This window comes from Protopterus annectens, chromosome 16.part0, assembly GCF_019279795.1.
Source record: "Protopterus annectens isolate FY-2018-M chromosome 16.part0, PAN1.0, whole genome shotgun sequence".
Lineage (NCBI taxonomy): Eukaryota > Metazoa > Chordata > Ceratodontiformes > Protopteridae > Protopterus > Protopterus annectens.
This window is the reverse complement of record NC_056750.1, coordinates 147,197,987-147,223,494: the sequence shown is the minus strand read 5'-3', so window position 1 is coordinate 147,223,494 and position 25,508 is coordinate 147,197,987. Positions and strand designations below refer to the sequence as shown.

At 40.9% G+C, this 25,508-nt stretch overlaps 1 protein-coding gene across 1 annotated transcript in view; it reads right to left on the bottom strand.

The window, feature by feature from the left end:
* Positions 1-19,679, bottom strand: part of LOC122790297 (pulmonary surfactant-associated protein D-like) — a 365,056-nt gene extending 345,377 nt beyond the window's left edge. Inside the window, exon 1 of the mRNA XM_044057799.1 lies at positions 19,609-19,679. Within this exon, the coding sequence (XP_043913734.1) occupies positions 19,609-19,674 (66 nt within the window). The 5' untranslated portion in view covers positions 19,675-19,679. The remainder of the gene's footprint in view (positions 1-19,608) is intronic.
* Between the last annotated feature and the right edge of the window lie 5,829 nt (positions 19,680-25,508).

The window sequence follows — 25,508 nt, the reverse complement described above, 5'->3', positions numbered from 1 at the left end:
GGTTTGCATGTGTTTGCAAAGAAGTAAGCACTGCTAACTTCCGGTTTGTTTCTTATACTCAGCTTCTAAATTGCCTAACCAGTGTAGGCTTTGCTTACCCCCATGCAAACAGGCTTAAGCCCGTTTACTGCTGCTTAAAAGTGCTTACTGCCACTTACCCCTGCACTCATTTCTTTAAAAGGAAAGAAAAAGGGGTTGACAGGAAAGTGGTGAATAAAGGGGAACAAATAGGGAAAGACAGTAGGGGAAATAGCCAGGGATGTGCAGGAAGAGTGTAGGGAAGGTCTATATCCTCAACACTAACACCAGTGAGTGGCATCTCATATAGGAGGAAAGGATAACAAATACACACAGTAAAGTGCAATTTCCCTTAAGAGCACACAGAGATCACAGTCAGTCCAAGGCTGGTCGCTCCCTTGCTCTCCAGGTCCCCAATAAGATCCCCACTGGCACAGCTATAGGGTCCAGATCTCAGCCAACTGGGCAAACTAAAATTTACAGCACCCACGCTGTCCAACCAGTGCTTCGTGTCCCTGCCCAAGTAGCTGATACACACACTTTGAGATAAGAGTTTATACAACCACAAAGACACTTCTGGGGAAGGCTGGCACAGGTTCTCGAGCTGTGGCCCTTTTACCCAGATTATACAGTAGAAATCACTGCCACCACTCAGCTAATATTTATCAGCTACTCAAAGGCACTTAAAAGGGTGTCCAATTATTACTGAGCAATATTATTATCCAATTGGTAGTATAACTAAACAGTCAAGGCTTCTTAGAGTGACTTGGTACAGGATGATTATATACATGCAATGTACTCTTAGAGCTTAACTTATCTCTGCACAAAACAGCCACAGTTGAAAGGTTTTAAAATATTTAATAATAAATAATAAAAACACAAGACAATACTTCTTACTACACAATGCTAGTCAAGAGTTCAGAGATCACAGAGAAATACTTAAAATAATTCAGTAGTACAGTTCTGACATCACAGAAAAACACTTAGTCTAATCATTCTAGTTTCTAGCTATTTCATAGAGAAAACACAAGTCTAAGATAACTCACATATAGTACACAGGCAGAGTGCTGATGAGTTGGACGGTCAAGACAAAAATGCTTAAAGCGCTCTGATTCTGTCTGTTTTTAAAATCACATTCCTGGTTCCAATTACATCATTCTTCACACTTCCCTGGGTTCCCAGGCTAACAGAAGCTACATTTATATTCTTAACATCTCCTTGTATTGTCTTGCAGCTGGTCAGTAAGCAGAGCAATAAAAATACATTTGCATGTTTAAATCGAGCAATTTCAATCTTAGTTAAAACAATACAAAGAATGTCTTCATCCAGACAGGCTGAAGCTGATTTTAGATCAAAGGGTCACAACATGCTTTTACTTGGTCAGTAGAGTGCACTGTTACATTTTTTTCCAGTTCCACCTATAACACTATTTTTACCATTTAAGACAACAAGCCTGTGGTTTACATTAATATTTACAGATGACAGAATTATCTATAAAAGTCTATCTAGCTAGGCTGGCAGCCTTCACATCATCCCCCCCCCCCAGAGAACTCAATCTAGTTTTTCAAGTGACCCTTGAGAAATGCTGCTTGAGAGAGTTAGGTCTATCTGACTATACCATACCCTGTCCCCTATCTTGACAGCCCATCTGCACTGGCATTGCTAATCCCACTGCGGTGCTGCACTGACATATCATATGCTTGCAACCCCAGGCTCCATCTTAATAATTTGGAATTTTGCTGGCTGGGTCTGTTTAACCATGTTAGTGGGTTGTGATCTGCCACAACAGTGAATTTCCTTCCATACAGATAAGGCTGAAGTTTCTGCAGTGCCCACACTATGGCTAGATACTCATTTTCTACAGCTGCATAGCATTACTCCCTGGGTTGGAACCTATGACTGAAATAAACCACTGGGTGCTCTTCTCCCTCTGAAGAATTCTGACTAAGTACAGCCCCACCCCATGGTTTGAAGTATCTACCTGCACAGCACATTTTTTGCTGTAGTATGGTCTGGCAAATACAGGGGGTCCTCCCAAAGCATCTTTAAGCTTCTGGAATGCCTGCTCACATGCCAGGGTCCACACTACCTTATCTGGCCTGTTCTTCCTTGTCAGATCTATGAGGGGGGCAGCTATGGTGCTATAAATGGGGACAAACTTTCTTTAGTACCCTGCTGTCCCTAAAAATGCCCTCCCCTGCTTTTTAGTAAAAGGTGCAGGCCATGCCTGAATGGCTTCCACTTTGGCATATTCTGGCCTTATATCACCACTCCCCACTATCTCTGCCATACCCACCTGACATTTGCTTGGCTTAATGGACAACTCTGCCCTCTGTAGTCTGCCCAGCACCTCCCTGACATGCTGAAGGTGCTCTGGCCAGGAATGGCTGTAGATGGCAATATCACCTAGGTAAGCAAGGGCAAGCCCTCCTGCTCCTGCTTGGATATCATCTACCAGCCTCTGGAAAGTCACTGGGGCATTCTTCATCCCAAAGGGCATCTTTGTGAACTCATACAAGCCAAAATGAGTCACAAAGGCTGACTTCTCTCTAGCATTGGGAGTCAAGGGCACCTGCCAGTAACCCTTGGTAAGATCAATGATTGTAAGATACTTAGCCCCCACCCAGCTGCTCTAGAGCCTCGTCTCTTTGTACGTTTTATGCCCAAATGACCTTCAATGGAAATATGATGGGCTATGGCTAGAAGCGCCACACAGTAGTCTCTAGGCACTACCAACTGCTGTACTCTCTCATGTCCTAGGCATGGGGTAAGCATCTGACTCTGTGTGACTATTTCATTTTATGTAGTCCACACATAACCTGGTGCTGCCATCCTTCTTTGGCAGCAGCATCACTGAGGAGGCCCAGGGACTGTTGGACTCTTGAATCACCCCTAGTTCCAACATCCCCTGTACCTCCTCCCTCAGAGTCTGTTTGACTCCTTCAGGCACTCTATAAGGGGCCTGTCTAATAGGCCTTTTGGGTCCTGTTTCCACCTGGTGCTGCCCCAGGTGGGTGCACCCTGATTTCTCAGTGAACATGTCCCCAAATTCCTGCAACACTGCTTAGATTTCTCAAACCTGGGTAGGATATAGCAGCTGTGACATTGCTACCTCATCCACTGAGATGTCAACTTAAGCATCACTGAGGAGATCAGTCCCCAGATCTCCCTCGGACTCTTCCTGCAATCCACTGCAAATGCTCAATACAAGGGCCTCCCTATCATGGTAAGGTTTCATCATGTTAACATGGTACAGTTTGTCCCCCTGCCTTCTGCCTAGCAGTTCCACCATGTAGTTAACATCACTTACCTTTCTTACCACCTTGTTGGGTCCCCTCCCAAGCTGCTTGCAGCTTGTTGTGTCTGACAGGAATGAGAACCATTACCTGCTGCCCCACAGGATACTCTCTAGATCAAGCATTCCCGTCATACCACACCTTTTTCTGTTGATGGGCTTCTGCCAGGTTCTCCTGGGCCAAGCCCATGAGTTCCCTGAGCCTTGTCCTGAGGTTTAGGATGTATGCCACAACAGACTCATTGTGAGACTCGCACTCACCTTCCCATCTTGAATTAAATATAGAGGTCCCTTCACCCAATGCCCATACAGCAACTCAAAGGGTGAAAAAACTGTGGATTCCTGGGAAACTTCTCTGTAAGCAAACAACAGATGGGGCAAATATTTGTCCCACTCCCTCTTTAACTGACCTGCAAATGCCCATAGCATGGACTTGATTGTAGAGTTTAACCTCTCAACAAGACCATTAGTCTGGGGATGGCAGGGGGTGGTCTTCATGTGCTTCATCCCACAGGACTTCCACAGACAAGCCAGCAGTTCTGACATAAAATTGGCACTGTCAGTCAGTATTTCTTTTGGGAAAACTACCCTGCTAAAAATCTCTAACACAGCATTTGCCACCTTCTCTGCCTCAATGGAGGACAAAGCCACAGCATCAGGGTATTGTGTAGCATAATCCACTATCATTAGGATATACATTTTCCCTGTGAAACTTGGGGTACTCAGAGGACACACAATATCCATAGCTACCCTCTGAAATGGCTCCTCAATCACAGGCAAAGGCATCAAAGGAGTTCTTACATTGTCTCCTGCCTTGCCTACCTTTTGGCACTGCTCACAGGTCCTGCAATACCCTGTTACATCTCTGGAAATTCCAGGCCAATAGAAGTTCTGCATAGTACGCCTCTTTGTACGTTTTATGCCCAAATGACCTTCAATGGGAATATCATGGGCTATGGCTAGAAGAGCCACACAGTAGGCTCTAGGCACTACCAACTGCTGTACTCTCTCACCTTCTAGCCCTCCCTCAGGGGTCCACTCTCTGTATAGTAACCCTTTGTCCCAGTATACAGATTTCCCTTTCCTTTAGAATCAGGTACCTCCCTAGCTACCTGCCTCAGGCCTTGCAATGTAGAGTCTGAGAGCTGAGCCTGTCTCAACTCTCTCCTTGTAACTCTTCCCAGCTCCCCTTCCAAAGGAAGTCTAGCATCCTCTGACAATGGTGCCTCACTGTCATCTTGGGTACTACTACTCACCTCTACCTTTGCATTCACTCTGTCCAAGGGACCATCAGTACCCACAAGCAGCTGTGGCTCACCTTCAGTCTCATTGCTATCAGTTAGCTCCCTCCCTGAAGTAACCACCTCACTAGTCCTGGCTGCAAGTATGCAGTCTGTCTGGGTATCACCCAGGCTACAGACCAACATGCTTGTCTCCTAGATGGACTGCATGTAACCACATATGCACATAGTACTGCCTCATCCAAATCCTTCCCCATCAGGACATCTGCAGGATGGTAATTTGGTACCCCTGTTGTCTCAAGACAACCTACTATTGGCATTTTGTCTTTCCCACTTACTGGCTCCCTCACCTTTCGTTCCCCACCTTGCCTCTGTGGACACTTGTAGGCCACATGGCCCCACTGGATGCATTCAAAACATTTAACCCTAGCTCCTGGATGTGTACCTGGACTAGTGGATTCCCCTTGCTACTAGCATATTCTGTTGGGGCAGTCTGTGCTTCCCACCATGGGTTCCTTTAGACCCATGAGCAGTACTGGGGGTCCCTTCCCTGTGCAGGGCTGCCCTGCTTGCCAGGCATAGGTCTCCCTTCTTCCCCAACTCATCTGAAGTAGCACATTGTCTATCAGCTAACCAGATCCTCATGTCCTCAGGCAAAGTGCTAAGGTCTTGTTCCCTCACCAAATGGTCTGCCAGCCCTTCAAAAGTGGTGAACTGACATCCACTCACCCACCTATGGAAATAAGTGCTCAGTTCAGTGACATATTCACACACACTTTCATCTGCCTTGTGTATATGCTCACGAAACATTTTCCTATATGTTTCAGGTGTTGGCTTAAACAATTCTAACAAATGCTTTTTAACAGCAGTATAATCAAAACATGCAATGTCAGACATTTTTGACAAAACAGTTACAGCTTTACCATGGAGTAAGGGGGTCAGGAACTGTACCCAGAGCCTTTGGTCAACACTATACTGTTTGCATACCCTCTCAAATATATGAATGAAACTATCAAAATTATCTCCCTCTTTAAACTGCAGAAGAAATTTACTGATGTGTTGTGCTTCTGGGGTCCTGTTACTCCCTTCCCCATTACCTCCATGACTCTGGCGAAGAGTCAGCATCTCCTTCTCATGCTGCCTCTGCATCTCCTTTTCCTCGGCTTCCAGTCATAGTAGTTTCTCATTCTCCTCAGCCTGAAAATATTGCAGTCTCTCATTGTCCTCACTCTCCAAATGCCTCAGTCTCTCAGTTGCTTCTATTTCCACATGCCTGGCCTCCAACTCAAGTCTCTTTAGCTCCAGATGGATTTTTAAGTCCTCTGCAGAAAGTTTAAGCTGTTGTTTCACCGAGGGTATTATATCTCCACTGCCAGTCTGATTGTCCTCCTGGTAGCTGTTTTCTGATACAGCTGTAACCAAGGCTGCAATCAGGTCTGACTTAGTCAGGTTTCCATGCACCAGTCCCCTAGCCTGGCACATCTCAGCCAGCTGGTTCCTTTTCAGCTTTCCATACTTATCTGCTGACATGCTGCTTGCTCAGCCTGACTAACTAAGCTAACAAAATAAATAAAACAATTGTGATCTGAACTCTTGAGTATTCACTGCATGGCTAATAGAGTACAAAACACCTTCAAAGCTCACTGTACACAAGCTACAGGAATTCACTCTACCTACACCACTACAAGCCAAATAGTATTTGCCAACCAATTAATATGTGATGTGGATGTCCCACCACTGCCACACAATTAATATGTGATGCCCGTGTCCTGGCCCATCGATCAAGGAGCCTCAATCCACACCACTAACACCAGTGAGGGACATCTCATATAGGAGGAAAGGATAACAAATACACACAGTAAAGTGCAATTTCACTTAAGAGCACACAGAGATCACAGTCATTCCAGGGCTGGTCGCTCCCTTGCTCTCCGGGTACCCAATAAGACTCCCACTGGCACAGCTATAGGGTCCAGATCTCAGCCTGCTGGGCAAGCTAAAATCTCCAGCACCCTCTCTGTCCAACCAGTGCTTCGTGTTCCTGCCCAAGTAGCTGATACACACACATTTTGAGATAAGAGTTTATACAACCACAAAGACACTTCTGGGGAAGGCTGGCACAGGTTCTCAAGCTGTGCCCTCTTTACCCAGACTATATGGTAGAAATTAGTGCCATTGCCCAGCTAATATTTATCAGCTACTCAAAGGCCCTTAAAAGGGTGTCCAATTATTACTGTGCAATATTATTATCCAATTGGTTGTATAACTAAACAGTCAATGCTTCTTAGAGTGACTTGGTACAGGATCCTTATATACATGCAATGTACTCTTACAGCTTAACTTATATCTACACAAACCAGCCACAGTTAAAATATTTAATAATAAATAAAAACACAAGACAATACTTCTTACTATACAGTGCTAGTCAAGAGTTCAGAGATCACAGAGAAATACTTAAAATAATTCATTAGTACAGTTCTGACATCACAGAAAAACACAGTCTAATCTTTCTAGATTCTAGCTATTTGTAAGAGAAAACACAAGTATAAGATAATTTACATATAGAACACAGGCAGAGTGCTGATGATTTTGATGGTCAAGACAAAAATGCTTAAAGCTCTCTGATACTCTCTGTTTTCAAAATCACATTCCTGGTTCCCATTACATCATTCTTCACACTTCCCTGGGTTCCCAGGCTAACAGAAACTACATTTACATTCTTAATATCTCCTTGTGTTATCTTGCAGCTGGTCAGCAAGCAGAGCAATAAAAATACATTTGCATGTTTAAATCTAGCAATTTAACTCTTGGGTAAAACAATAGAAATAATGTCTTCATCTAGACAGGCTGGAGCCAACTTTAGATCAAAGGGTCACAACATGCTTTTACTTGGTCAGTAGAGTGTACTGTTACATTTTTTTCCAGTTCCACCTGTAACACTATTTTTACTATTTAAGACAACAAGCCTGTGGTTTACATTATTATTACATATGACAGAATTATCTATAAAATTCTATCTAGCAAGTCTGACAGCCTTCACAAGGACAACAATAATAAGTTGTGATGCCCATTAGACCAGATTACATGTGTCCAGGGGACATGTGTGTGAAATGTACAGCTATGTATGGGGTGAGATTTTTTTGTGGGAACAGATTGCCCTTTTTTTCAGGTGAGATTGGGATGTTGGGGAGGGGTAGTAGGTATATTTCGGGATGTAGGTTGGGTAGATTAACAGACAAGACAAACAAGATGCATACAGGGGTGGTATATGACACATGTGGGGGGTAAACACCTTGATGGGGAGGGGTGTTGGGATATCGGAAGCCCACAAGCCCCCAAGTGGTGACGGTGGGACTGAGGTCCCCACCCATAGGCAGTAACCACTTCACCTTCACAGCCCCGAAGGTGGCTAAGCTGGGGGCTGAGTCGCAGAGCCAGGTTAACTCTCTAATCATGACACTCAGCCCTTGAGATGGCATAGAACATCAATAAACTGCTCATTGATTGCTCTATGCACCACAACCTCAACCTGGCAACAGGTGCCTGTCTGCACCCACTCCCAAAGGTGGGCGAGCCCCATCCTCTTAGGTGGTTCCACTCAAAGGTGGTGCAGGACCAATGGACAGAGAGGTCCCAGGTTGGGCCCTAGACATGCTGGTGCCTGGTGCCACGTCCAGCTGAGGTGGGACAGGTGGGTCCACTGGGACCAGCCTTCCCAAGCATGCTAAAGTGTTTAGATTTCATCATCATCTGTGGGTTAGTAATAGTCAACACATTCCAAGTTTAGGCATAACAGCATGCATAGATATTCCCAATAACCCAGACACCAGATACAGAACATTTGCATAGCAAATAGAACACATGCATATATGGGACCACAGTGGGAATAAGAACAGCATGCAGGTACATTGATGGCACCAGCCACCAATGTTGGAATAATTCAATATAGCACATGCAAGGGAACCATGCAAATATTTATCAAACAAGTGGACATTATCAAAGTCATTATGTACCAGTTTGTGAGGGCATGTTTTTTATTGTTGGAGATAAGGTGGGGGGAGAGAAAGATGTCAATTAACAACTAGTATATCCCTGTAGTCCACATTACTTTCCTAGTCAGTGCTGTTATCTATACCTTTCAAGTCCTACTACACTACCCTAGTGCCTTAGTTTGGACAGTGATATGGCTGTTGTCGTCATTACACATGACCCTGTTTTTCCTGCATTATGCACCTCTTACCTGGTATACCTGTGGATGGAATGTTTGTTAACACTAACTGTTTCTACACATACTCCCAGACTCTGGGTTGATGTTTTGCACTATGCTATCCAACTCTTTCTGCACAGACTATGGCCATGTGTTGACCACATGCTGGTTTGCCTGGACATATCAAGAATATTGCCCTCTTCCACCTTTAGTGACTTGACACACACTTGTACATGCTTTCCTACACAGTTATATTAGGAAGCACAGTGTGGGTGACAGTGACCAGTGATACTTTATTATTCAGAGAAACTGCAACACTCACAGTTCCCTACAATACCAAAGTGAACAGTACCAGTACAGGTTATAATGGCCCGTATTTCTCAGCACAGTGTTCACATTGAATATACCTGTGGGAGCAATGCTTGTTAGCACTACCTGACTGTTGCCACACAAAGTTCCGGATTATACATTAGTATTATGCACATACATCTCACTCTGTTACTGTACACACTCTGGTCACAGCTTGATGGCATGGGAGTGTAGATAGGACATACCAACAGTTTTGGGGGTTGCTACAGTGACAGGTGTGTTCTCATAGATGTTTGACAATTACTTGTATTCCCTGTTTGCTGGCTGAACATCTGGGATCATCACACAGACTTACCAAGGGGGACAGAGGGACAGGCAGCAGATATGGGCCCATATACTGGACATTCTGGCCTCATCTGTACAGTTGTGGGGTATGATTCTGTATGCAGCCTAATTCCCCTCCTAGGATTTAGACCATGGCTGTGTCTGCTACAACCTAAACACTGTCCATCACAGTTGTGGCTGCTCTATAGATATTGCTGTATAGCTCCTATCTACTTTCTGTCTTATTAATCCCCTGTGTTTTTACACTCTGACCTTGTAAAACAACACTCTTATACAGATTTCCTACACAGTTATATGTTGTAGGACAGTGTGGATGACAGTGATGTGTAATACCTCATTATTCAGAGCAACTGCATATCATTCTTGTATTTCTGGGCACAGTGTTGGTATCTGACAGACCTGTGGGAGGAATGTTTATTAGCATTACCTGAATGTTCCCACACACAGTACCAGGTTCCACATTAGTATTATGCACATACATCTCACTCTGTTACTGTACACACTCTGACCACAGCTAAACAAGTTGGGGTGTAAATGGGACATACTTGGCTTCTTAGTCACATAAGGTATTGAGGAGTTGCTAGTGTGCCAGGTTTGTTGTCATAGATGTGTGTCAATCAGTTGTATGTCCTGTTTGCTGCCTATACGTCTGGGATCATCCCATTGATTTCCCAGGGGGACAGGTTTATAGTCAATAGATACTGGCTACTTTAATAGACATTCTGGACATATCTGTACAGTTGTGAGGTATGATTCTGTATGCAGACTACTACCACTGACAGGAATCGAACCATGTCTGTGTGTGCTAAAAAAATGACAGTTCACATCTCAGTTGCATGAGCTATTCAGTTTTTGTTGTCTGCATTTTCCCTGTTTTCTGTCTATGTTTCTCTCAGTTGTACTAAATGGCCTCAGGGGATTACACCTGTCATATACAGACATTCCTACACATTCAATTTATGGTGCACAGTGTGGGTAACAGTGCTAAATACCACAGTACTAATACATGATTGCAAATCTACATTACCATATGATACCAGAATATACACATGCAGTCCAGCTGTTAGACCTGTTTTATCAGAATATTACACTTTTATTGACATACAAACAATACGAGACTCTTACTGCCATATTCTCTAGTGTATGCAGTACTCGCCTTGAACAATACAGGTTTTATACAGGCAGTTAATTTACTACTACTTTTATTTTTATTTCCTATGACAGTAAATGCATGAGTATTACTGACCTGCCTCACTTTGCAACCTCTCCAGGCGACAGATGTGGGCCTCCTGGTTCATGGCCCACTCCATTGCAGCTGTGGGGGACATAAGAGGAATATTTAGCCATACCTATCCATGAGCTGGCAATTAATACACACATACTGGGGTGATACTTACACATGGCTGGAACATCCCCTGCCACTCTAGCCTCTTGCAGCCACTCCTCCAAGAAGCCTCCCTTCTGCCGCTTCAGGTCGGCATAATAGTGTCTGATCTGCTCACCAGTTCAGGGTATGCCAGGGCACTGGTGATGTCATGAGCGAGATGGTCCCAGGCCTCTGCCTTATATTGGGAGCCCTGGTACTGGCCCTGCAGCAGTCTCTGTGCATGGTCTTTAACTAGGAGTCCTGCCATGACCTAGGACTCCTGAATGCACCAGTGCTGCCCCCAGAAGTGCACTCCTTCTCCCCTTACTGCCATAGTGCCTGCAAGGGGAAGCTACAACCAGTTATGCGATGTATTCCTGCCTTTTGGGTTTAAGTAGGGTTGATTTCCTGTACTTTTCTGTGATTGGCTTATTTTGAAAAGGATAAGCTATGGGCAAATCAGTTACCTAAGGATGATATTGCTTAAAGGGTATACCACTGGGCACAATGCGTTAGCTGATCTACACAATGCTCACACCTCCTAAGCTGGCCTGTGCAATGCTCAGTGTTGCTTACATTAGACCTTCATTATAATGCCTTTTTGGAATTGTGGACTACCTCAGAGTTCAGTCCTGGGACCGCTCTTGTTTGGCATCTACTTCTCTAAAGTATAGGCCAACACTAAGGGACTCTGGCTAACAAAGTTTGCAGATGACTGCAAACTAGGAGCCATTATTGAATCCCCAAATTATGTGGATACTCTACAAAAGAGCCTTACAGAAACAGATGCTTAGTGCCAGAGCCATGGGCTTTAGCTCAATGCCAAGAAATGTATAGTTATCCCCTTTGGGAAAAAATATGTGCCCGTGAATTACCATATAGGTGGCAGTACACTAAACAATGAAAGTGTGATAAGAGACTTAGGGACACAGGTGGACAGTGGTCTCACCTTCGATAACCACATCACCACAACAGTCAGGAAATCCTTCTATGTGGCACACCTCATCACTAAGGGCTTTTCATCCAGAAAAAAGGAGGTCATTGTCCCACTGAATTCATCCCTCATTAGACCCATTATAAAATTCAATGCCCTGCTTGGTATGTACCTCTCAAGACATCTGCAACAACTGGAAAGACTGCAGAAATACCTCACTAAAAGAATCATAGGCCTAAAGCAGATGCCCTAAGCTGACTGCCTTAAAAAACTTCAGCTATACTCTGTCACATATCGTCTACTCAGAGGCAATCTCTGCTTAACATACAAGGCCATGTCAAACCCAGAGCTGTTGGACATGCTACAGTTAAAAAAATTCCAATCCCTCAGAGCCACACGCTCCAGGGATCTAAACCTTGTCATCACAATAAACAAAACACGATGGATGGGTAGGTTCCTGACCCAGAGACTCCCAAGACTCTGGAATAGATTGCCCATACATGTCAAGCAGAGTGCCTCTCTGGCCCTCTTCAAAAGAAACCTTGACGATTGGATGGGAGAAAGGAAATTCACCCTGGGGATAACATCAATCACCCTGCTAGACGGGTTCAGGGAAGTAAATAGTGTGGGAAGAAATAGCCAGGAAATTGTTATGGCTAGGCTTGTATAGGCCCTAGAGCTGATAGCCTAGTACCAACCTGTGAACCTATGAACCTATGTGTTATTATTCATTACACCTTATATGTATGCCTGGTATCCCTGATTGAAGTGTATGTACACTCTGTGGGGTACTTGTGTTTTATTGGGGACTTCAACACTCTTATTACAATTACACCTCACTTCTGGGTTTACTGCTGTACTCCAGTTCACATATTTATGTTATGTAGTGGGTTATGGCACATATGGCTGTATACTGATGCCTTTCACAGGTTCAGTTTGGTTATACTATGGTGAGGACTTGTTTGCTACTTCCTCATTCTTCTGTCCAAACATGATGGCTTGGTGGATAACTACTGGGACTATGGTGTATAGGGTCCTGGGTCCAAGACCTGCATGGCTTTTATTTTGTTGATGGGCAGAACAAGGGGTTGGATACAATGTGATTAAGGCACTTTTGAGCAGTTGTAAGTGGGTTTGCATGACAGTAAGCACTCCTAATCTGCCGCTACATCTGTTTACAGTGAGTTAGCTTTAGAATTCCTTAGCCAGTGTAGGCATTGCTTACCGCCGTACAAACATTCTTAAGCCCGCTTACTAGTACTTAAATATGCTTACTACTGCTTATTTGTGCTTAAACCTGCTTACTAGTGCCTTATTCATTATGACACTGACACCTCACATGTGCATTTACTGCAGTACTCCAGTTCATAAATATATGTTATTTAGTGGAATATGAAAAAATATTGGTCATAACATGTTTTGCCATGGAAAATGGAATATGCTGCAGTGGGACTCGAACCGGGCATGTCTGCTTGTAAGTCGAATGCTCTGCCCGCTACACTATTGCTATGCTGCTTCATTTGCATATATCTTACTTGTTATCCTCTTCGGCCTTTAAGCTGCTTTAACTGTAGCTAAGCGATGGGCACACCCATACACCTATGGTTAGCTGTACTCGGATTTTTAAAAAATTAAAAAAGGGTTTCTTCATTTTATTTCTACATTCTGTTGCTGTTATACACAAGGGGGACTGTTGGGGATATGCAATCACGTGTGAGTGGTCTCGATCATTGCATACCCCTTTCTACTGTTCTATATTGTGGGGGCGTGTTTATTCTGAGAGCTCTGCTCCCAGACACACCTCCTGCACTCTTACATGCTCCGTGTAAGCCTAAGAGCTCGGGCAGCCTGCCTCATTAATATGCATGGTGGGCTGCTGTCCTGCTCCTATACAGTCATTTCCATGCTAGTCCTGCACAGAAGATTATTAAATCCGGCGGCATATCTTTTTAACATCTATATTGAGCCTTTATTCATTTATTTATCACAAAAATCTTTCATCATACCCAGTATACTGAACAACAACCTCCTATTATTAGCCTTTGCTGATGATCTCAATATATACTTTTAATTACCTAACACTGATTTAGAAAAAAAATTAAAAACTATTGACATCTTCTTGAAATCATTGAATTATGAAATTAACCCCTACAAATCTCTCATTTTTCCAATTAACCTGCAAGGTCAAAATCTATTCCTTTCCCAGATACTGAAATTAAATTAAAATATGCATTCCAGTACTTGGGTATAAAGGTTGAACATAATCAAAAAGAATCCTTTCAAGATAACCTTCTCAAATCTTGGATGAATATTGGACATGGCCTGCACAGATAAAAACTTATGAAACTTCCAGTCTTATCCAAAGTGGCAGTGATAAAAATGTACATCCTACCCAAAATATTAAACCAACTTAATGCAACTAATTCTATTATGTTTATTAACTTCTTTAAGAAAATTAATAAAATTCTAACTAATATCATCTGGTTTCCAAAAGCTCCAAGAATTGCTCTGTCAAAACTAGTGCTTCCAAATAACAAGGGAGGATTGGGTATACCAGATTTCAAATTATATTACGACATAATATGTGCAAGTTTAATCATTCTAATTGCAGACCACAACCCCAATTGACCATCCCATTCCCCAAAATGGCTCAATGTATAATATGCCGATGTTAAAACTTCAAATATCAATCCTAAATTTTTACCTTTTATGGATAAATCCATTCTAAAAGACATGAAATTGCATAGCCCAATCAAGCACAAAATCAAAACATTCCAAAAGCTCCTCTCTGATCTACACTTACGGATTGCACTTGTCCTGCTGCAACCAATCCATTTTAACCCAAACCTGAAAATAGGCAACAAAATGATAAACCTGGACATTCCAAAAGCTCCTCTCTGATCTACACTTAGGGATTGCACTTGCCCTGCTGCACCCAATCCATCTTAACCCAAACCTGAAAATAGACAACAAAATGATAAACCTGGACATTCCAAAAGCTCCTCTCTGATCTACACTTAAGGACTGCACTTGTCCTGCTGCAACCAATCCATCTTAACCCAAACCTGAAAATAGGCAACAAAATGATAAACCTGGACATTCCAAAAGCTCCTCTCTGATCTACACTTAGGGATTGCACTTGTCCTGCTGCAACCAATCCATCTTAACCCAAACCTGAAAATAGGCAACAAAATGATAAACCTGGACATTCCAAAAGCTCCTCTCTGATCTACACTTAGGGATTGCACTTGTCCTGCTGCAACCAATCCATCTTAACCCAAACCTGAAAATAGGCAACAAAATGATAAACCTGCACATTCCAAAAGCTCCTCTCTGATCTACACTTAGGGATTGCACTTGTCCTGCTGCAACCAATCCATCTTAACCCAAACCTGAAAATAGGCAACAAAATGATAAACCTGCACTTTCCAAAAGCTCCTCTCTGATCTACACTTAGGGATTGCACTTGTCCTGCTGCAACCAATCCATTTTAAATTAAACCTGAAAATAGGCAACAAAATGATAAACCTGGATTAGTGCCCATAAATTAAAAGCTATACTGTCTATAGATTAAAAGATAACTCTTTAAAAGATATTAAAAACAATCTTAACCTGAATAACAAATATATAATAATACTGAGACAAATTATAGAGTTGGTGTCTACTTTCAGAGATATCCCAGATGAGGTAGAGGAAGAAATGAAAATTGCACAGTCATTAATTAAATTTTTAAAACTTCAAAAGATGTTATCGGTTTCATACAAGCTAAGTACTACTATTAAACACCAATCTTCTCTCACATATGCTCACTATTAGAAGGACAAAAACCCTGCATTAACTGACACTCAGCTCTCTCAGGCATTAAATAATGCAAACAAATTCTCTCCATACACGAAATTGGTGTATAACCCAGTTAATGATTAACAATAATGCCTACTATATGCCTGAATATCTAAACAAATTCTTCCCAAGCAACTCCCCCTTTTGTCCTTTCTGTCCATCACAGTTGGCTGACCTAATGCAGATTCTCTGGTAGTGTAAATATGCACAAAATCTATGGAACTCATTAAGAATCAAACTTGAGAAAATGGGGTATGAGAAATTTACCCTGTCTTGGGAATTTGGTATACTGCATGTGAGTCCAGTTGATATGCCCAGATCAGACTTGAATATCCTGATTGCTATCTTTCAGTTAGCCAAACTTTATATCATTCAAAACTGGATAGACAGGACAAAAATAGAATGGAAAGGTTTCGCTACCATGGCTTCCAAATATATTATATCTCATAAGCTCATTATAGGTAATAGAAATAAGTGCGTAAAATATCTCAAGCTTTGGAATACTATCCCAGAACACATATTAAAATAAGTTGCAGCATGGGTATATACATCAACCTATCCCTCCCTAATTTTGGAGGTCCTTCCCTCTTGAAAATTAACACGTAGAAGTATCTGTTTTTTATTTTGATTCTCATAGCAAAAAAATGACTAGTTATTAAATTTTCTTTAGCAATTTGTAGCACTGTTTGTAAATTTGTAAATAGTTGTATATATTTTGTGTTAAATTATCTTCCCATTCACCACTTATTTCTTAATCTATGCATGTTATATCTCATTTAATCTAATGGCATGTTTCTCTGATGTGATTTCTTAGAAATTAGAATGATGATATTTTAAGATGAGAAGCTAAAAGGCATATATTTGCTACTAGTTCATAACCTGAAAGGCCAAGTGGTACAGTGGTTAAGGTGTATGTTTTTCAACCTCAAGGTGCAAGATTTGTATTGGGAGGGTGACCTAATGGTTAAAGTGTTTGCCTTACAAACACAAAGTACAGTGTTTGAGTCTCACAAGGGATAATTAACTAGGCTTAAAATGGCTCACAAGGGCAGTTAGCCTAGTACTAATCTATGAACCTATATCAAGGTGTATCTGTCTAACAGAAAATGTCATTTTGAATAGTTGGCACATCAAATATTGAAAAATATAATATAATAAACATCGGAAAAAAAGAAAAGCATAAAATTCGCGACAGTATAACTAAATATTATATGAACAGCAATTAATATTTCTTTACCTGCACTAGACGAGGAGTCAAATATCAAAATAGTTGTGTTTGAAAGTGTGTAAGCTTTAAGATAAAATATTTGGATCTGTATTAAAAGATGGAATGTCCACATTGAATCCCAGTTCACTGAGACGAGAGCATCGAAGAATGCAATTGTCAAAAGCAGACTTGTTCGAATCTCACCTCATTGCATCACAATAATTCCCAACAACTGAGATGTTAACATCTTACATGTTACTTTTGGTATGTATAACATGATGGTAGTAAATATTTGTATTCATTCTGACTTACGCGTAGATTTCTCAGCTGTTGGCCAGCTATTGCAATTCTATGTGGTGAGATTGGAACAAGTTGGCTTCAACAATTGTATTTTTGATGCTCTGGTCTTGATGAACTGGGATTCAATGTGGACATTTGTTCTTTAATATAGATCCAAATATTTTATTACTTTTTATGTAGCATAATTTTAAAATTATTAATGCAAATATGAACAAACAGTATTTCATGCCTAGAGGCATCAGTAACATGTAACTGCAGGAGCACCTACAGGTGTCACCCAGCTGTAATGAGATAAGGCAGGCTTCATAAAGATCATGTGGATCTATATTATGTCATCAACCGCTTAGCTTGTCGAACACCTAAACATCGACAGCTAAGGGTCGAAAACTGACAATCTCAAATGGCCAGTTAATTCTTTCACCAGGAAAGAATTTGCTTTGCCTTTGTTGGGAATTTGCCCTTTCCCCAATGTAGAGGGATCTCAGAGTTGGTATATTTAGTTAGGAGGGGTGTGGGGGGCATGGGGGGTGAAGCCCTCCACTTTTTTACGGGTTGGAAGTTTATGTTAGTTTGGCATGGTCAAGCGAATTCTTTCCCAGTGAAAGAATTCACTTAACTGGCCATTCGAGATTGTCAGTTTTCGACCCTTACCTGTCAACATTTAGGCATTTGACAAGCTAAGCGGTCGATGACATAATATAGACCTAATCATGCACTGTGGAGTATGCGCCTGTGCATCGGAGAATGGCAAACCTAAATCACTTCATGATTCACAATACTCCATAAACAGAGGATCAAGTCCCAGCATGTGGTCTTCCTAGGGTTCCCATCACTAGTACCCAAGCACCTACTCCTATGTAAATACCACCCCAATCTGACTGCACACAATTCAAAAAGCCAAATTAGTGGCAGCAGGGTAATCTACGGAAAGCAATGCTGGACTGCACAGTGGTACTGCACTTATCTTTACAGTGATTCTCCACTTCTGCTGGTATGCTGCACAGCATATGGTGCTGAGCAAAATCTTCTTCTTCTTCTTTCGGCTTTTTCCCAGTTAGGGGTCGCCACAGCAGATCACCTGTCCGCTCATGATTGGCAGTGGAGTTTTACGGTGTCAGGTTGCCAGCCCAGCACCCAACCTTCCACAGAAGGCACACACACACACACACACACACACACACACACACACACACACACACACACACACACACACACACACACACACACACACACACACACACACACACACACACACACTCACACCTAGGGTCAATTTAGAGTGTCCAGTCCACCTACAGCATGTCTTTGGGGAGTGGGATACTGGGCAGAAAAAAACAAAGCACTTCTGAACAACTCTGTTGCTCTGCAAAAAAGTCTCTAATGATAAAGTACTCTATGATGCAGGCAAACCTACTATCTCATACAAACTAGCACACCCTCCGATAATAATTGTGGTAACCTTCCACAAGTGAGTCCACACACAATGTACCAGACTCCCTCATTACTATAACATGGTAATAAACTCCAGTCTAGTGTCATGGTAACTGTTAAATCTTTATGAATCTCAGTCAGTCAGGAAGACAGACCATAGCACACCTAAGTAAGACAGCTTACGTAAGTACCAAATAGCTGCGCTTAGACACCTGATAAAGCATATTGTAGAAAATGAAGCTAGTTTACTATAGAACACTGCTAGTCATCCAGAGCAAAAGAGCACCTGAAAATGGAAGAGAACTATGTGTTCCATCCTCACTGGTGTACGAAATGTGGAGCACGTGATAGTTTTATGCATCTGTGCCATGTGTTTAATAATCCAAGAGCTCTCAGTACAAGTGCTGCAGATGACCACAGGGAAATATGCCTGGTAATTTTATTTGCAAAACAAGTGAAAACCTATACGATATTCAATGCTCTACAGTGGAATAATAACTACTTTGTTATTAAATATACGTATGACAAAGAAAAGAGGACAGATTTAATACCTATGTATGACAATGAGAAGAGGACAGATTTAATAGTATAAAAACAGATATTTGCCACATAACATGTATTTTTAGTCTTAGCAGCAGAGAATTATGTTTATCTTTATATGCCAGTGTGTGTGTGTGTGTGTGTGTGTGTGTGTGTGTGTGTGTGTGTGTGTGTGTGTGTGTGTGTGTGTGTGTGTGTGTGTGTGTGTGTGTGTCATTCTGCTTGTCCTGTCTGTGTGAGAAAGAGACAGAGAGAAAAAGACAGACAGACAGACAGAACAAAGTGTGACTTTACTTCCCACCAGTACAACTCAAAAGCCCAATAAATGCCTTACAGTATAAAATAAATAAGCGATTGAAAGAGGACTTAAGTAGGCTATCATGGGATACTGAAAACCACATTTTATTTTTCAAGTACCTGTAGCCATAGATTTTTTTTTATATATATATATAAGTGCTGTCTTGTCTTTAGCACTTTTATACAAATACGGTTTTCTTAATGACAAAAACTAGATTAGGTTTTCCTAAACTGTTCATTTTTTTCTCTTTATATAATACATTAAAAAATGAAAATCTTACCACTGCAGTAATGGAATGGCTGTTTTTGAGATCCTTGTTAAAATCTGACCTCTGCAAAAAGTGCATGAGCAGTGTATGGTTAGAGTGACTGATTAACCAGGCTGCAGTCTTTTATTTGTATACCCACAGATAATAAGAGCAAACAAAATGTCGTAATAAGACATGACCCATTAGGTTGACTTTGGCTAATGTGCACACACAGACACACACACACACACACACACACACACACACACACACACACACACACACACACACTGTTTTAGCCTATCATGATACGTTTTACTGTTAAATTATTTAATTTTATTTGTGAATCATCTTTCTACCTGATCTGTTTTACCTATCTTATTCTTATTTTTTTCAAGGTTGCCACATCAAGACTCCATATTCCGATTTAGGTCTAGCCAAGGCTATAACAATCCCTTTCATTACATGTTCTTCTTTGCTTCTCTGTAGTCAGGATATACTACCAACAATAATGTTTGCAGTTAAATAGACAGCTTAAGTGTGATTCTCAAAAATGTCAACCTCTGATTACCTAGTGTTCCTACATCATAGGAAGTTTTCATGTTTTCTAATAACTGAACTATGTAAGGTATATGATCTCTTACATTTACTTGATAGAAAGTACATACATTTTATCTTTCTGATATTGACATTCATTCTAATCTGCACAGCCCACTCAAACAAACAAAATCCTTCTCTACATATTCCTGTACGAATCTGCGTAATTATTTTCCTATGTATTGTCACCAGCATTAACTTCATAAAAATGTCTCCAGCATAAATGACATACATAATGCTCTTATCAAAATGTATCTCAAAAATGTAGATGTAAATATGGTCCAAGAATGGCCCACCACCACAAATACCCTAATTCACATAACATCTTGGAATTATTTTCTATATCCCATGGTATCTACTACTGTCTATTTGATAACTATTCCCTCATCCATCTTATAAGTAGGAATTGTAAATTCATGTTAATTTTCTTATTAATAAGTCATGATCAAGTGTGTCAAATGTGCTTGAACAATCTATGTAAATTTTCATTACATTCCAGTATATTCCTGTAGAAGTTAAACTCGTGATAGTGGCTCTTGTTATTAGATAGGCATGTTTACATTTGCGATTATGACCATTTTCTTCCATTTCCATATTTAGCCTATCCAAAGTCATCAGTGCCTTTAGCTTGCCCTGTTGACTGTACATGTTTTAATTAAAGCACAAGCAATTCTATATAAGAATACATACACAGACAGTAGGGGTTACCATTTTTTTATTTATTTTTTCACATCCCCCTTGCATGTTGACCATCTAGCCAGTGCTGCTACTGACCATGCATTCCACATCACAAGGGTGAGAGCTGTTCATGGTGTATCTATCACCCAGACAGCCTCAAAAGGTATTGTTTCAGTTCTAGCCTAACCCCTCGGCCCTGCTATGCTATTCTCTATGAACATGTAATTCCTGACTATGGCTGGCGATGGCTGCCTGCTGTGCAAATACATCTTTGTAGAGTCAAGTTCATGTTTCCAGCCCATATTGCTGCATGCCATTCTATCTCCAGTAGGTTTCAGCACCACAGCAGGTCAGATGGTCAAGCTGACATTGGCTACTCCTTCACACCCTCCACAACCTGGGTCCTTCAGATCCCGAGGTGCAAATCAAACTTGTGTATTCTGAGTCATAGTTAGGACTTCATCAATTACACCATGAAGATAGGAACCTGCCACTCTTTGAATTCTCAAGTGGTCTGTAATGCATATGGCCTCATAATATGCATGTTTGTTTGATATGTTGGCAGTATGCATTATGCCAACATATTGCAATGTCTGATATCTAATACTTATTTCAATAGTGTAGTTTGCCACATGGACATGATATGTAGCAACCTTCCTCAGAAATGTGACATATAGAAGATGATACAGGATTCTCCTTTAGGACATGGCTGGCGATACCATTGAGGCATTCTCATACATTAGCAGAGCATCATTATAATATTACCTGTGCCAGACTTGTGTTGCTGTGGAAAATGTAATTGTACTTCTCAAGGCAAGCTTCAGGTACCCTGACGCCTTGTGACTGGTACTGAAGTAAGTACCGGACAGTGATAGCAAGGTCTTTGTTGTGTGTGCCATGTTGTACAATATGATTGCAGGGAAATAAGCTGTCTATGCTATGGCAAAACAACTGATCTCAATCCAGTCATCAGCAACAACTCAAACACTTTCAGCCAAGAATAAGGTTGATAGCTGTGACCAGGGGAATAATAGAAATGGGCAGACCCTCTAATGTAAGCTAAACTCAGTACGACTTAGCACATGAAAAGTTGCAGCATCTGTAGACTTTCTTTAAAAAAAAAGCAACCTAGACACATAATAATATAGTGACATATCAGTATAGTAGTTATCATACTGAAGCAAGTGCATGTTATATGATGCTGCAGTGCGTTGTTCTGCTTGCACCATGCCTTAACCATTATAAAGCAATAAAACATGTACACAAAGTGTAGGATTTACTTATCCAACATCGTTTTTACAGGTAACAGAGGGCAAACAACACAAAAACAAGTAATCTACATACATTATATGGCCAGTTCCAGTGGCATAGAAAGATCAATCCTAACTTTGGCACAGGTAACCAAATTCAGTTAGTAACTCAGTTGCTTAATAGCAATAGAAGGGGAGAATGGGTTTGCCCATCCTGAGTTGGAGGGCAGAGCAGGATGTGCATATCCACAGTCCATTACTAGACACCCGTGGAGTGTGGACTTTCAACTCATCAACTCACCTCTTGGTGATAGTACTCATTAGTAAGTTCATCAAAAAAAATGTCCTTGTAAAAAAGAGGGCATTGTGAGTCCCTGTGGTGATGCAGGTAGCCCACTCCCCTTGCCCAAGGACAAGGTTAGAACCTTACACAAATATGTTTATTGCTGAAATGCCAGCAATAATATAAGCTTCCCAGTGTCTGCCTGAATAATGAGCTCTCTGGATGGCTACAAACCTGGGAATCTTGGGGTTCCACAACTAGAGAATGAATGGGCTCAAGTCTGACATGAGAATGGTTGATGGTTGGCAGGCACTGCAGGAAAAGCACCTAGAAAAAAACTGCAAACAGTGTAGGCCACAAAGCTGATCTGTCACTCTGGAGTGGGACAAATTATCTAAGCAAAGTCTGGGTATGGCTTAAACTACAAAGACCTTGATAATATGCCAGTTCCATACTGCAGTGTCTCTTATTGTGGAATACTCATATATATTAAAAAATCTACTACAAAAATAAGAAAGTGCTAATTTCTTATAAGATATCATATACTCCATCTAATAAGAAGGTACACAAACATGCCAGCTGAGAACTTATTCAGGAGCCAGAAACACAGAGCTGACTATGAACAAACATCCATCATTTCAGAATCAATCCACAATGAAGATAACAATTGTGATCACAAAAAATAGCTAACATTCTAGCCAATAAGACACATTTAGTGCAGGCATCAACTATCCTACCATCAAATTACTCTGTGATTCTTCATTCCCAGACAACCCAAAGACCACTGTGCAGCAAACCCAAGCATTTCAAAGAACACCACAGCCATGATCCTTAATAAAATACCAGGAAACTCAGAAATTAGTACCAAGTATGGGGGTCTATATTACAACATCGAATGCTTAAAACAGTGAATGATGTTTCATCGACCATATTTCAGCGAAAGCTGAAAATGTCGACACCTCAGAACAGCGATTTCTTTCCTAGGGAAAGAAATCGCTGTTCCAACCAAAAAAAAAAAAAAAACAATAAACAGTTCCACACTTACCTTAACCCTAATTCTACCTCCCCCCAAAAAAGTAAAAGCTTAAAACACATATGCGCTTAACTCAACCGTACATCTAATGCAAAAAAAAAGTAAACAGTTTAAAACATATGCACTTATATTAATCCGCACCCTAACCCTAAGGTCAGTAACTGTTGAACATTTACTTTCGGGAGCTATACCAGATAAGGGAATCTCTGAGACCACACTACAGAGCAGAACAAGGCAAAGTAACAAAGCGGTCAAGCAACTTCATTCCCAGGGAAAGAATTCACTAAACAGCCGCTTCGCTGTTGGATGAAAACACATTCAACAAAATGCATTTTCGTTGTTCTGATAGGAACCCATGTATGTCATTGCAGAATATCTGTTATAGCTCTTTAATATGAGTCCAGCAGCATGCTACATCCGTGAAGCCTGAAGAATAGCCATCAGGTTGCCCTATATAAATGAGGTCCATTCACTGACGCTGGTAATTATAGACTTATCAGTTTCAGCAGCCTTTCTTGTAAAGCTATTGAAGGTACAATTTCTGACTTCATAAAGCTAAACATCAGTATTTTCTTAGCCCTGGGTCCACATCAAGTTGGCTTTGTCAAAACCAGGGTGTGCTTTCTTAACATTGTATACTTCTTTAAAAAGGTAACTGAAGCAGTTGATGGTGGTTTTGTGGTGCACATGCATAGTTGACAATCACATTCAATACTATTCCACATGCAGGCATCGTCAATAAACTGATGAACCTAAAAATCAACCCACATGCAGTGGAAGTGGAAAGCAAATTGGTTGTTAAACAGACGAGATGACATTAGAGTTGCAGGCATCATTTCAGAAGGTAAAAATGTCACAAATGGATTCTTCAAAGCTCAGCATTAGGTCATCTTCTATATGTCATTTACTTTTCTGACCTACAAACCAATATCCTGAACTTCTGGTTAATACAATTGGATGTCTGAAAATACCTGTACTAAGTTTTATTGACATTGTTAGAATGTAGCACAACTGTATGCATGCCATCACCCTAACCTATAAGGATGATATGGCTAGAGCTAGTGACAAACTCATTTTATTATATCATCTTTCCAGTTGTAACAATCGTAAACACACCACAGAATTTATAAACATTCTTTATAAACATTCTTACAAATATGACTTCAGCATATCACAATTAAGCTATTGAATATCAATAAATTCCATAGTAATTTAAATCAAGTAAGAGATAAGGAACATGCTTGTAAATATGTGGCTACTTATTTATTTTATTTTATATTTGTTTACCGGGATAGCCTGACTGGATACATGTCCATTTTCAGCAGAGGCCTGGGGAGAAAAGCTCCAAAAAACAAATTCAACAAACTGTTACATTTTTACAGTTTAAAACACAAAATAAACACAAATAAAAAGATTTGTACATGTAAACAAACAACAAACAGATATACACAAACACATTATTACATTTTTACTCAGATGGAAAATTCTAGACAGTCTTTTTAGGAATGATAGGGTATTGAATGCCTAGTAGGCTAACCTGGTAGTAGATCCAAAGAGATCATAGATAGAATATATATGTTAAAGAAACAAGGTGTAGGCAGAAGCCCTCTATGTGCACACAAGTGATGGTTAGAGTTAGTCTGGATTAGGATAAGGACATAGCCATTGTTTTTTAAAGTACTGAATAAGACTTTTCTTGAACTGAGGTAGAGAGAGTTCAGATGTAAGATTAGCAGGAATTCCAAGTTTTGCCAACAGAGTTAGCAAATAGAGATTCTCCGGCTGTGTTGTTGGATTTGAGAGTATGAACTAGTAGCCTTTCAGATGAACAAAGTGCACTAAGGTTACTGTTGGGGGTGATGAGGTTTTTAAGTACGGGTGTATTATCTGGTTGGTAGAGGATCTTGTGTGCAAAAATCAGTTGGTTAACCTGAAGTAGGTTGGGAAGTTCAAGCCATCCTAGTAGATTTAGGTTATGACAGTGATGAGTTCTGTAGGCTGCATTGGTAACAAATCCAGCAATGTGATTGTAGCTCCTAGAAAGTTTATTAAGGTCAATTTTGCTGAAGTTTGTAAATAGAGGGGGAAGCAT